Source organism: Carcharodon carcharias, chromosome 28 (genome assembly GCF_017639515.1).
Source record: "Carcharodon carcharias isolate sCarCar2 chromosome 28, sCarCar2.pri, whole genome shotgun sequence".
NCBI lineage: Eukaryota > Metazoa > Chordata > Chondrichthyes > Lamniformes > Lamnidae > Carcharodon > Carcharodon carcharias.
In genome coordinates this window covers 16,517,872-16,531,050 of record NC_054494.1, presented here as the reverse complement: position 1 = coordinate 16,531,050, position 13,179 = coordinate 16,517,872, and the positions used below count along the sequence as shown (strand labels likewise).

General features: G+C 41.1%; 1 protein-coding gene across 1 annotated transcript; it reads left to right on the top strand.

The window, feature by feature from the left end:
* The first annotated feature begins 11,059 nt into the window (after positions 1–11,059).
* On the top strand, positions 11,060–12,872 carry LOC121270733 (bone morphogenetic protein 10-like). Its single transcript, XM_041176113.1, has 2 exons — positions 11,060–11,402; positions 11,920–12,872. The coding sequence occupies exons 1-2, from the start codon at positions 11,060–11,062 to the stop codon at positions 12,870–12,872; spliced, it is 1,296 nt and encodes a 431-aa protein (XP_041032047.1).
* The last annotated feature ends 307 nt before the right edge of the window (positions 12,873–13,179 follow it).

Below are 13,179 nucleotides of genomic sequence, written 5' to 3'. Positions count from 1 at the left end.
TACTAACTATTAATAATGCTTAGACACAGGGTGGGCTAACATTTACCCCAATTGAAGGCCTTCCTATCAAGAAAAGCAGTTGCTCCCTTTGATTTGTCTTTTAAGCTGTCATGTGGTCTTATTACTACCCCCACCCTGTATATTCATCAGCTCAATTCTCAACGATGAAAGGTTCTTGCTTTTCTCTGTAGCATTGCAACGAATATAATCTTCCTTCAGGAGACTCACCTGTGCCTGGCAGTGTGTGAAAAGCTTCTTTGAGTGACCAGGTATCTTTAATTTCACTACAAAAAAAAGTATCTTTAATCATGAGGGTCTTCCATTTTTCATTCAAGGAAAGTTTGGCAAAGAATCAACTAAGCAATGCTACACATTGGTTTCTGTCTACTTGGCTGGCATGCTCAATGTGTTATTGAATGCTTACGCCCTGAGCACTGGTTCTCCCACTGTTATCTCTAACCTTTTATTTTTCTGGGCCAATGGATCTGTCTTGCCACAATCATAAGTTGCTGTTTGTTTCAATTGTGTTTCTAAATCTTGGGTGGAAAAGCTACCAGGCATTTAACCTTCCCCAGTGCCACAAATTGGAAGACCTGAAATTCATAGATGTGTACAAAAAGTGCAACTCAACGGTTCGGATTGCACATTTTATTATAATCCCCGATTTCTGATCAAGCATTAATTATTTCTCATGAGATCCAGAAGCCAGAGTTAAAGATTGTAAAACAGGCCTGAGTTTTTCTCTCAGGTCAAGCACTGGTGACTCTAATCCCAACAGTGTCAAAGCTCCTGAGAAAGTTGAACAGATCACAACTCCGTATCTTCCTTTCCTGTGAATAGTAATTTGGGATGCTTTCCTTTCAGAACACAACAATATTCCTTGGACATAAACTCCTGTGCTAAGGCAGCACTTTTGGCTTTATTACTAATATATCTCCACTTAAAAAAAAAGAAGCATCCTAGATTTCACCAGAAGTGAAGACAGTTGTTGAAATCCACTGCAAGGAAAACTGAACATTCGAGATAATTCTTGAGCTTCAGGGGCCCAATAGGTACAATCCTTTACATGGGCTGTCCACCATATTTTGTATTCTTCATGGGATGTGGGCACTGCTGGCAAGACCAGCATTTGCTGGTCATCCCTAATTGTCCTTGAACTAGGTAGCTTGATCGGCCATTTCTCAGGGCAGATAGGGGGCAATTGCTGTGGGTCTGGAGTCACATGTAAGGCAGACCAGGTAAGAATGGCAGATTTCCTCCCCTAAAGGACATTAATGAACCAGATTGCTCTTTACAACAATCATGGTTTCATGGTCACCTGGTTACTGAGACTAGCCAGATTTAATATTCCAGATTTAATTAATTGAAATTAAATTCCACCAGCTGCCCATGTCACCAGGGCATTAGCCTGTGCGTCTGGATTACTAGTCCTCTGTCTCTCTTTGTCCCCCACACTCCCTCGGCCCCCACTTTATGAAAGTAGAAGTTTCACAGATTTGCTCACAATAAGAAGACCTAAATATCACGGGTACACAAGCTGCAGTAAATTCTCCCAGGTAATATTATACAGTACTCCTAAGATTAGACAACCAGAAAGAAGGTTCGGGTTCATGTGCAAAACAAAAATGGGCAGAGATTTACTTCATTTAAAACTGTAAGGACATTGGTGCACCAATGGATCTCAACGGGTTAGCTGGTGACAGGAATCATACATTTATTGTTCATTTGGGCAATATATTCGATAATTATTAAAGCTTGAGAAGTTTAACGTACTCAATACTATTTGATTATCCCCATCCCTAAACCACCTCGCACCGTTATCTCTCTAATCTCGGTTTCTCTTCTACCACAGTTATATAAAATCCCCTTCAGATCAGCATCAAAATTCTATTGAGTGAATCAGGGAAGCATTATCAAATACATCAAGGGTTTAAAGATTTCACAATGGAAGCTGCAAGAGAATAGAAACGAAAGGACATATTGCGATATGGAAAATTTATACGGTCATTCTGATGTTAAGTATATATAACATGTGGAGAAGTTGCTAATAATGTTTGGGTAACAACGTGTGGCCTCAATCCACTTAGTTCCAGAAGAATGAAACCTTTCCACTATATTCAAGCAGAGTTGTTTTGGTGCCTTTCAGTGAAAAAGGATTAGCTTTCTTGGCTCTGCACATCATGGTTCACAATCTCCATTTGTTATCATGTGGGCAGATTTCAACTTATTTGAGACAGTGCTTGGATTCCAAGCATCTCAATATCACATTGTAATCTTTAAAAATGGGTAATAAATATGCCCACTGTTAATTTAAATTTCTGTATGGCTTGGATTCCCACATCTGGGTTGAATACTTCAGTAGAAACTTGATTTGTTTTGTGATCACCCAATATTTGTCTCAGTTCTTTGCCCGTCACCAGTAAAAAAACTGGAATTTTATGGCCTTATCACAATGTAAAATGCGGCGAACATTTCTAAACTCCGTTGACTTCGACGGGACTGTAAAATGCCACCGGCGTAAAATTCCACCCAATGATTCTGATCTTCCCTTTGGATATTACAACATTTTACAACAGTATGCCGAAAATGACGGATCTCAGTGCTTAAAGCCCAACAGTGGGTAAAAGCTCCTTGTCTGCACATTGTGTTAAATTGATGGCATCAATACAGAGACTTTTTGTATTTAAAATTAATTTCAGACCAGGTTTTGAAAATAACCCAATTCTCAACTCCCAACTGTACAATTGATCCTGTGCTTTCTGTCTTCAGTAATCACATTCTGTCAGTATCTATTTCCTCTCCCTTAGTGCAGTTCTACTGATAATACTTCAGAAAACCTAGAGAGGGAGTTTAAGGTCACCATACATCAATTAGTGAGACCATGAAAAGGTTTTTCCAGTTTCCAATTAAAAGGGGGGGGGGACTTACATTTATATAGTGCTTTTCATGAACTCAGGGCTTCCCAAAGTGCTTTACAGCTAATTAAGTTCTTTCGAGGTGCAATCACTGTTGTACCTCAGAAAACGTGGCAGCCAATGTGCTTACAGCAAGCTTCCACAAACAGCAATGAGACAACGACCAAATGAACTCTTTTTGTTTTGTTGATTGAGGGATAAACATTGGTCTGGACATCAGGGATAACTCCCCTGCTCTTCTTCAAAATGATGCTAAGGAACCTTTTACATCCACCCGACAGGGTAGACAGTGTTAGTGGGTGGTTAATTCTGTTGTTAAAGATACACAGGTGATGGGCATTGTTTGATTAAGGACATATAAAGAGATTCAGGGCTGGAGCGCATTATCAGCCCCAGGGACGATATTTTAATCTAATTAGATATTTCCTTTGATAAACCCTTTTTTTCTTACAGTGCCCCTTTAAGGGGCTGTCACCCATATTGGTTAATTAGGTTATTTTATTGTTTTATTTAAAAGAGCAGAAAGAGAGTCGGTTCCAGTCAACGGGTAGTTAAGGGGGTCGTCCAGCCCAACTGTCTGCCCCTCTTCCAGGGCAATGTTCATGCCCAGGTGTCCCTGGAGAAGGAGTACGCAGTGTCCATTGGTATGCTTGAGGCCTTCTGCAACTGGTGGGCACCACAGGGGCTGGAGTGCTTCATCAGCTCCCAAAAGAACATTTTTATTTAGTTAGTTAAGTTTCCTTTAAAGTTTTGTCTTTTGTTACAGTGCCCCTTTAAGGGTCTGTCAATTTAGTTAGTTCATTTGTTAATCAGTTTCATTTTGTTCCATTGGTTTACTGAAAAGAGAATAAAGAGAGTCAGCTGAAGTGCATTATCTACCCCAGTGCCCACCCCTCCCCCAACACATTATTTTAATTTAAGTAAGTTTCTGTTGAAGTTTTGATTTTTGTTATAGTGCCCCTTTAAGGGGCTGTTAACTTGCTAATTTGTTTATTAGTTAATTTGTTAATTGGTTTATTTGTTTTTCAACAATAGAGAGAGTCGGCTGGGAGATTGGGTTGGCCGTTGTAAGGCAGAGAGCTGCATCCTTTGAGTAAACCTATGAACAAGGAAAAGATCTGTACCCTGACTGATAGTTCACCATCTGGCTGGGATCCGTTTAACAGACAAGGCCTCATTTTAATACCTCATCTAAAAAGCAGCATTTCAGATAGTGCAGCACTCCCTCAGTATTACATTAGTGTGTCAGCCTCGATTTTTGTGCTCAGATCTCCAGTGTGTGACTTGAACCCACCGCCTTCTGATTCAGAGGCAAGACTATTGTCAAGTGAGCCATTGCTGAAAATATCCATAGCAAAAAGATGTGGAGCATCAATGAATATTTCCTGATTCGGACATCAGAAAGCCCTGCTTCAGTAGATTTCTGAGAAATTCGAACACATCAAATGATTAAATACTGCACCTTCACGTTTTATATTGTATTATCCGGCCCAGTTTAAGACCTTGTGTTCAATCCCTGGCCATTAATCTAAACCAGGGAAGAAGTAAGGACGAATACTCTAAAGTTGCCATCAGGTTCTCTGGTGGAGGTGGATCACGAGGATGAGTAGGATGTGATGGTGCCCACAGTCATAGAGCCTCCTGGCATTCATTCCTAGATAAAGAACGACACTTGGGTGGGTACCAGTGACTGCAGCATGATTCATCATCTCTAGAAGAAAATGAGAAACAAAATAAAAGGGTTTCTTTTAAATTGCTTTAACAGATATTACCCTGAATTCCATTTTACAATATAAAAAATGACATCTCTCCAATTTGCGATAATTTGGATAAGAACAACTGTCGATTCTTAATTTGTAATTTGCTTTAACTGTTGCTAAAATGATAAAAATTGCAGTCAAACCCACATTTATTTCCTAATCCTTAAATACAAACATGTCTGAGCCACAAGAGAATAAGTAATTTCTTTAACTTTGATAGATCATGCAATAAAACATTGAGAGTAGTGTGCTGGATCTCCCCAGCCACTGTCCTTTATTCAATAATTCTCACGCCATGGTCCAAGACTTACTTGCTGCTTCCCTTCTCTTCAGCTATGGTCTTCAGCAGATCATCTATTCCACATTATGGGGTAATTTCAGGAATGACTGCTCCACATGAAGAGTAGTGGAAATCTGGAACTCTCTCCCACAAAATGCTGTTGAGACTGAGGATCAATTGAAAATGTGAAAACTGACATTGAGAGGTTTTTTTTAGGCAAGGGTATTAAGGGCTACAGGACCAGGGTTGGTAAATGGGGTTAAACTACCAATCTTCCATGATCGAACTGATTGTCGGACAGACTCAAGGGACTGAATGGCCTCCTCCTGTTCTTATGTTCCTACATGCATCTGCAATTCCAATTGCCTTCAGCTTGTGTATGGGATGTTGAACGAGCTGTTGTTGCCCCTCCCTCAAAATCAGTCTCCAGGATGACAATCGCTATGACATCCAAGGGCCAGTTAGAGGCTTAAGGCATTTTGCATCCTGAGGTATTTTCTGCTGCTGGTGAAATGTCTTGATGGATTGGAATTGGATAGGATTTCTTTCTCTCATTTTTTAACATATTCTAAAATTCCTACAAGACAGCATATTGATTGTTGAGCGTGGATTGTTGCAAGATCGTACCATCAATTTGCCACACTGTGAGCTCCCTCTCTCAGCAGGAAAGTCTCCACCCCCACCCCCACCGCCCCCCTACACCCACCAGAGAGGGAGAATCACTGTGTGTTACCAATGGTACAATTCAAAATCTCTGTATGCAAGACATTCCTTTGTTCCATGACAAGAGTCAGTAAGGTTCCTAATGACATGATGTAAAGTAGCCACAGGTAAACTACATAGTTGAAACTTGCAATAAAAGATAAAACTCTTGTTAGTCTGCTCATCTATAATCCTAAATTCAGCAAAGCCTTCAATAGAAACATTGTTTATGGACTGTGACCAAACCACATTAACAAGCTGAAAAGACTAGCCAGCTGACATATTGGGAAAACAGCAAACACTGACTCAATTGGGAGGTGTTCTGTGTGGTGAGTATATGATACTTGGAATTTGTAATGGAACAGGTATTATAACACCATGATCAATCTATAAGTGCAAGATTGCTAAGTTTTGGGTGACTTTTGGACCAATAAATGTATACCTCAAGCTCAAGAGTGTCCCTGAGATACCTGTCTAATCCAGAGTTATCTGGTCAACAAGGTCCACTGAAACTTTCAACTGTGGGGAAACAATGGCCCAAAACTTGCTGTGGCAGGTGATTAAATGATGCCGGCTGTTAGGTAGGCCTTCTCCTGCCCACTCAACATTGATGCAATTTTGCCCAGCAAGTAGCTGGGTGCCTGAGATGGAAACAATGCGACATCCTCTACAGGGGCTCTGGAACCTGATTAAACAGTACACAATTGTTCATCTCATTAACCAATCAGATTGAAGCATTCTGAAATTTACAGTGCAAAGACTGAGAAGGGGGTATAATTTAGAATGGTGTGTTCAATAGCAAATCAGGTACAGAAAGAGAGGTGAGAAAGGTTGGATAGAGAGAGAAAAATGAGATTGAAAAAAAAGTTAATTTTTTTTACAGCTCCAAAAGTTCATACCTGAAGGAATGAGACTCCACGCATGTAATAGTTAATTTTCAGTGCCAGAGAGGTTAAATGACTATAATTAACAATGATCACATCATTAAAATATTAGTTAGACTTGAAATGATTTGATTACATTTTCTGTAGCAAGTTTAGTTTGCATGCACCATGCAAGTATAGGAACTTCATGCTGCTCAAAGTATTTGATGGTGAGCCAGACAGTGAGATGTGAAACTAATCCCAGAGCAGCTCAATTCGAACAGCAACTTTCAAGCTCCTTGTTTAATTGTGCTCCTATGAAGCTGCTATGGCATTGCTGAGTACAATGGTAAGCATCACCATTATTTTCACAGTACCTCTTGGGCTACTGTCTGCATCTTCCTCTGGCAATGGGTTTACACCAAGAGGAACCAGTAGAGACACCAGGTTAGAAGTTCCTTAGATGACATGCTTGGTAACTAGTGAGTTCATGAACCTACCGGCTGCCTGATTGCATCATGTTATGTTGATGTGTTCAGATTTGATTATCTGCAAATGGACAGTGTGTGTAACAGCCTCATTATGAAGCCAAATTTTAAGGATATGATGAGTTTCCCTACTTTACTCCCAGTTTCCAACAAACACAAAACTTGACATTGACAATGATATTTAAAACTTAAAGTTATTGCCTATGGGGAAGGAAACCATTAGGAGATAGATTTATTTTTCCTGACAGGCCATTCCAAGGTTTAGGGGTTGCTTTCACTGTTCCTTATCAAAAGGGTAACATACAAGAGAATAAAGAACATCTTTTTGGGAAGTAGGTCATGGTTCAATATGTCTCTTCTTTTGAAGAGATAAGAAACATTGAAGAAAGTATATATCTTGTTTAGATTTCTTTAGGAACACATAGGCTACTGGCCCATATGGTTGAAAGTTACTGAAATGAACTGAAAAGTGGCTTAAGCAGAAGAAGCAAAGTGTCATTGAATGTGAGGCTGGAAGGAGCTTACTAATGGCCTGTCTCAAGGTACAGTGTTTGGACCATATTTTTCTTTATTCCTTCATCAGATGTGGCCATCATTTATTGCCCATCCCTAATACCCTTGAATAGAGTTGCTTGCTCAGCCATTTCAGAGTCAACCACATTGCTGTAGTCCTGGACTCACATAGGTCAGGCTGGGTAAGGATGGCAGATTTCCTTCCCTAAAGGACATTAACAAGCCAGATGAGTTTTTTACAACAATTGATAATAGTTGTCATGGTCACCATTATTGAAACAAGTTTTCAATTCCAGATTTTCATCATCTGAATTTCACCAGCAGCCACAGTGGGATTTGAACCTATGTCCCCAGCACATTAACCTGGGTCTCTGGATTGCTAGTCCAGTGACATTACCACTATGCCACCATCTCCCCATCACATTACCAACCACAATGTCATAAGCTGCCATTTTATGTAAGAAAGCAAAGTTCTCCCCTGGAAAGGATGGTTCTGCAAACAACAGGGGAACAGGTTGAGTAGGTATAGAAAGCCCTGGATAGATTCTGGGATGTCAGATATTATTCAATGTAGACAAATGCAAAGCCATAAACCTGAGAACATATAACAAAAAAAACTGACAATATAAAGAAAGAATTTGTATTTATTAAGCACCTTTCACAACCTCACTATGTCCCAAAGTACTTAACAGCCAATGGAGCACTTTGAAATGCAGTCAATGTCATAATGTAGGAATACAGGGAAAATGGCATTATTGTACAGGATATTACCACAGGAGAGGGATTTGAGCCTACTGATAGATAAACTGCTGAAGGCATCAGCAGAATGTGTAGCAATAGAAACTAGGGCATCCTGATTTACATATCTAGAGGAGTAGAGCACAAATCTGAGGAAGTGATTCAAGTTCATCCACTCCATGTTGTTTCCAATAGATATTGATCTCTGTTCAGTCCTATAGCATAACAACACCCTCAGCAAGAGTAATGATGCATTATTTTAATTCATAAAAGGAAGTGTGGAATTGTTATGGAAGAGAAAAAAACCGAGGGTCAAGGGGACAAGAAAAATCTAATTACAAGCGAAAGAGGTAATTATTTTTTCTTTAGAATGGCTAACTGGTGGGATATAATGTATCAAATGTGAAATAATTCAAAGCCTTCAAAAATATTTGAAAGATTATTGATTAGGTAAAGAGGGAGGCAGGTTAGCAATGAAGTGATGAAAACTGTCCCAAGTAGGCCATATAGACCTACCCAAACAATAGATTAAATAAATGTACTGAGTGAGCATTCTTGATTACTTCATGTATTATAGATTAATTTAGGCAGACATTCCAATTCTTACATGTTTAAAGCATGCATTCCTTCAACAGATGTTAATGCATCAAATATGGTCACATTCACAAGATTTTAAGGACCCTGTGCTTGCTACATTCTCAATGAATTTAGGAAATTCTCTTATCTTCTTAAGGATTGTAACATATTTTGCCTGTTGTTGGTGAAGGGGATTGCAAGATGATTAAAGCAAAAGGCATGTCTGTCCCCAAGCTCCAGTATGTATCAGGCCAGATATTCATTATAACCATATAAAGTCTTCAATTATGTATGCCTTAAGTTAAATCTTAATTATAAAGACTTCCAATGTATTTTGTTAAATAACTGAAACTGTTTTATCAGGAAATGTTTCAATTTGTGCAGAAACACTGTACATACTTCGAACTATTATTGCTAAAAGTAATCGTTATCTGTAAAGTATTTTTCAAAGCATTGTGTGGTGTAATTACATCAGTGGTTAGTAACATTTCTTCATTCTTGGCACATGTTTTGGATGTTCATGTTTCATTTAACTTCACAAACACAAGTGTAACTTGTGATGAATGCATGCCCTTACAACTGAAACTTGTAAGGGTGTTTAGATCTCTATACAAATATTAAACTGCAAGTTCAAATACGTTGTTTTGAATTAAATTTCAGCACAAATGTTTGTGCAAAAGTTTTTTTTTTGGTATCAGCGACTCATACAGCATATAGTTAAATGCCAACAGAATGTGTAATCAGAGCACAAGGGATATGAGAGAGTAATTTTTGGGTGAAATTGGACAAGGTGGGGACAAAAACACAGGCAGAACTGCTTTTAGTGTCTATTATTCACCTAACTAATATGCAGTTTTACTGAAGTCAAAAGAACTGAATATTAGAGAATATTAGACCAGAACATTCATTATAACCACATAAAGGCTTCAATTATGCACTTGTTAAATTAAATCCTGATTATAATGGCTTCCGATGTATTTTGTTAACTAACTGAAACTGGTTTATTAGAAGATGATTCAATGTGTGAAGTAACATACTTCACACTAATATTCCTCAAAGTAATTATTACCTGTTTTGCTATCAACTACTGCCCACTACCCTCCCCCAACCCAAAGAAAACTTCCCATGTCCAATTTCACCAGTGAGGAATTGGTATGACCTCTCTCACCTGCTATCAATGGAGGTGTGAACCCATTGAAGTGAAAGGGTTTATACCAATAATAAATCAACACAGAGGAATATTAGATGAATATGCTGACTGATGGCAGATAGTGGAATCTAAAGTGTTGGTATGACTGCTTCTGTTAAATCTTAAAATTTCTCATTCAGATGCCTTACATTTTAGCCATTTTGGAATTCTTTGGATGCAAGATACTGCAAATACATCCATATCAATTCGTCCATTCACTATTTTAATTCATTAGCAAGCCTGTATAACATTACTTGCTAACTGTTCCACATGTTAGTTAACTATGGAAGGCAGAGCTGCTTCCACTTTCCCTGTCCCTTAATAAATTCAATGATAAACTGTAAACGAGTTGTCACTCTACTCAAATCAACGGTGGGAAAACACTTTGACACAAAACAGACTGGACCCTGCTCAGGCCGTCAAAAGCTGCACTGGTTAACTGGTCATCTGAAAATAAGGTTAAGACGGTAATTAAAGCCCCCTTAACCTGGTGCCCCCTGTTCAGCCCAAATGAATCAGCACTCAGACCACTGAATACTGGTCGGTTTGGCACTTGCTCGTTCGAGAACTGTTTTTAAACACTGCGAGTCCAGAAATAATTTGCGGTATAGAAGGCTGTGATCTGTTGAAAGAAACTCCTTCTGAAGTTTGTTGAGAATTGGCAGCAATTTGGAGGAAATAATTAGACATTGACCCCGGGGCGCAGAACATAGCTGGCTGTGGTATACATTGTCCTTCCCATTAGTCCAATGTGTTCGTCAACTGTTTACAGAATCTTCATTAACTAAGAGGGTTGCGAGATAAGGGGAACTCAAGCAGGGCATCAATGGCCAAGATAAGACCCTGCAACTGTGCAATGATATTGGTAGAAGGAGAGTGCACTAGCACAGAGCACAAGGCGCAAGCCAGGAGGAATCCATTTGTTTCAGGAGTCGCATTTGTTTCCATTATTCCTTTGGAGGTGCTGCGCGAATTAAATCAACAGATTGGGCGAATCTGCTTCGAATCACAGGGCGTCTCTCAAGACCAGAAGCAATGCCCTGTGCTACCTGGTTCGCCATCGTGTCTTCTCTAAGTTGCCTGTTGCAAGTTGCAATGTGCAAGCCGCTTAACGGTTGGGACCAGTCAGCCGATCAAGAGGGGGTCCAAAGTTACGACAGCGAAGGTGTTCCAGATGAAGATGCCGGCTTCGACTTCAACGCGTTTTTGGAAAGCATGAAGGATGAGTTCCTACGGAGCTTAAACCTGTCAGATATCCCTGCGCACGACGCGGCCAGAGTGGAGCCACCACAGTTCATGATCGACCTGTACAACAAATTTGCCACCGACAGATCATCCATGCCGTCTTCAAACATCGTGAGAAGCTTCAGGAACGAAGGTAAATACATTTCACAGTTTCTGCAGAAGCATCTGCTCGACTTCCAGAGAGATGGGGAGAAAAGTGTGACGATTCTGACCTTAAATAACACGCTTGGTGTAAAGTATTCCTGCATTATACAGGCGCTTCACGCTTGGAACTGCGGTAAAACCATTGATCTAATCGCCCAATATGAAACTATTTGAAGTAGACAAATGAGTGGAATTTTAAAAATTATGCCATTGGTTCTGACGAATGATCAGATCTGCATTTTGGACAAAATCATAGTCAAAACCTACCGCATTCATCGTGGGTAACGCCACTTGCATCATTTCTTAGTGTATCTCAATGCAAGAGTTTACAATTGTGGAATTTTAAAACTGGAAATAAAGTTAAAATTGGAAGTAAAATGACCATAAAATTGGGTGCATGGGCTACTGATAATTTTGTGGGGTTTCGACACAACTTTTTAGATAGAGAACTTGGATGCTCCACAGTCACTTTTTCAAACAGTTGTTATATATTTTTTTTTTCGCAGATACCACGTCCATTTTCCCAGTGGGGGAAAACCAAGTGAGGAGGCACATCCTCGTCTTTAACATCTCCATCCCCCGTCATGAAGAAATCACCATGGCCGAGCTGAGGCTCTACACCTTTCTGGAGAGAGACAGGAGGATGTACGAAGGTGTGAGCAGGGTCGTGACGCTTTACGACGTGGAGGAGGCGGACGAGAACCCGCCACAAGTCTCGCCGCCACCCCAGCTGACGTTGCTGGTCTCCAAGCAGATCGACGCCAAGGACAGCGGCTGGGAAGCCTTTGAGGTGACCGACGCCATCAAGCGCTGGTTCAGGTCGGGCAGAACGACGCACAGGCTGGAAGTCCACATCCGGAACGCCGAAGAGGGCGCGCCACAGGAGGTGGTGGACCTGGACATCGACCCGGGCTCTGCCAACAAGAACGTGCCGCTGCTGGTGGTCTTCTCCAACGACCGCGGCCACGGACAGAGGGTGTCCGGGGCTGAAATGAAGGAGATGATCGTGCACGAGCAGGAGATCATGCTGGAGGAGCTGGCGGACAGGTCCAGCTCGCGTAGGCACGCCGAAGCCCTCCTCAAAGCGCAGGCCATGCTCTCCTACGACTCCACGTCCAGGACCCGCAGAAACGCCAAAGGGGACTACTGCAAGCGCTCCCCCCTGCACGTGGACTTCACCGAGATCGGCTGGAACTCCTGGATCATCGCCCCCAAGAGCTACGAGGCGTACGAGTGCCGGGGGGTGTGCTACTTCCCTCTGACCGACCATGTCACCCCCACCAAGCACGCCATCATCCAGACGCTGGTCAACCGCTCCAACCCCAAGAAAGCGGCTCGGGCGTGTTGCGTGCCCACCAAGCTGGACCCCATCTCGGTGCTCTACAAGGACGATGCCGGGGTAGTGACTTACAAATACAAGTACGAGGGGATGGTGGTGGCGGAGTGCGGCTGCAGATAGTGAGGCGGGGGGGGGGAGAAGAGCCAGAACACTCGGCCGGTGCCAAGCGCGTAGCCACACACTTTGTAAATCTGTACATTTTGAGATGCAAATTTATATATTTGTTTATTTAATGACAACTTATGTACAGCTGGCTAATATAAATCGTTAAAACCTTCCACCCAAGAGCGGGAGATCTGAGGAAGAAAAGCTCACTGTAAATACATACAAGACATTATGAGTATTGTGGTGCATTGTTATTGGTGCCATGTCTATAATGCTTTCACTCTCTCTGGGTCTGTTTCACAACAGTGAAATAAAATGTAGG

What these genes read in the sequence shown, in the direction of transcription:
- LOC121270733 (XM_041176113.1), top strand. Translation starts at nt 11,060, where the DNA reads ATGCCCTGTGCTACCTGGTTCGCCATCGTGTCTTCTCTAAGTTGCCTG. An exon ending in GAGAAGCTTCAGGAACGAAG is followed by an intron (nt 11,403 to 11,919) that starts GTAAATACATTT and finishes TTTTTTTCGCAG; the next exon opens with ATACCACGTCCATTTTCCCA.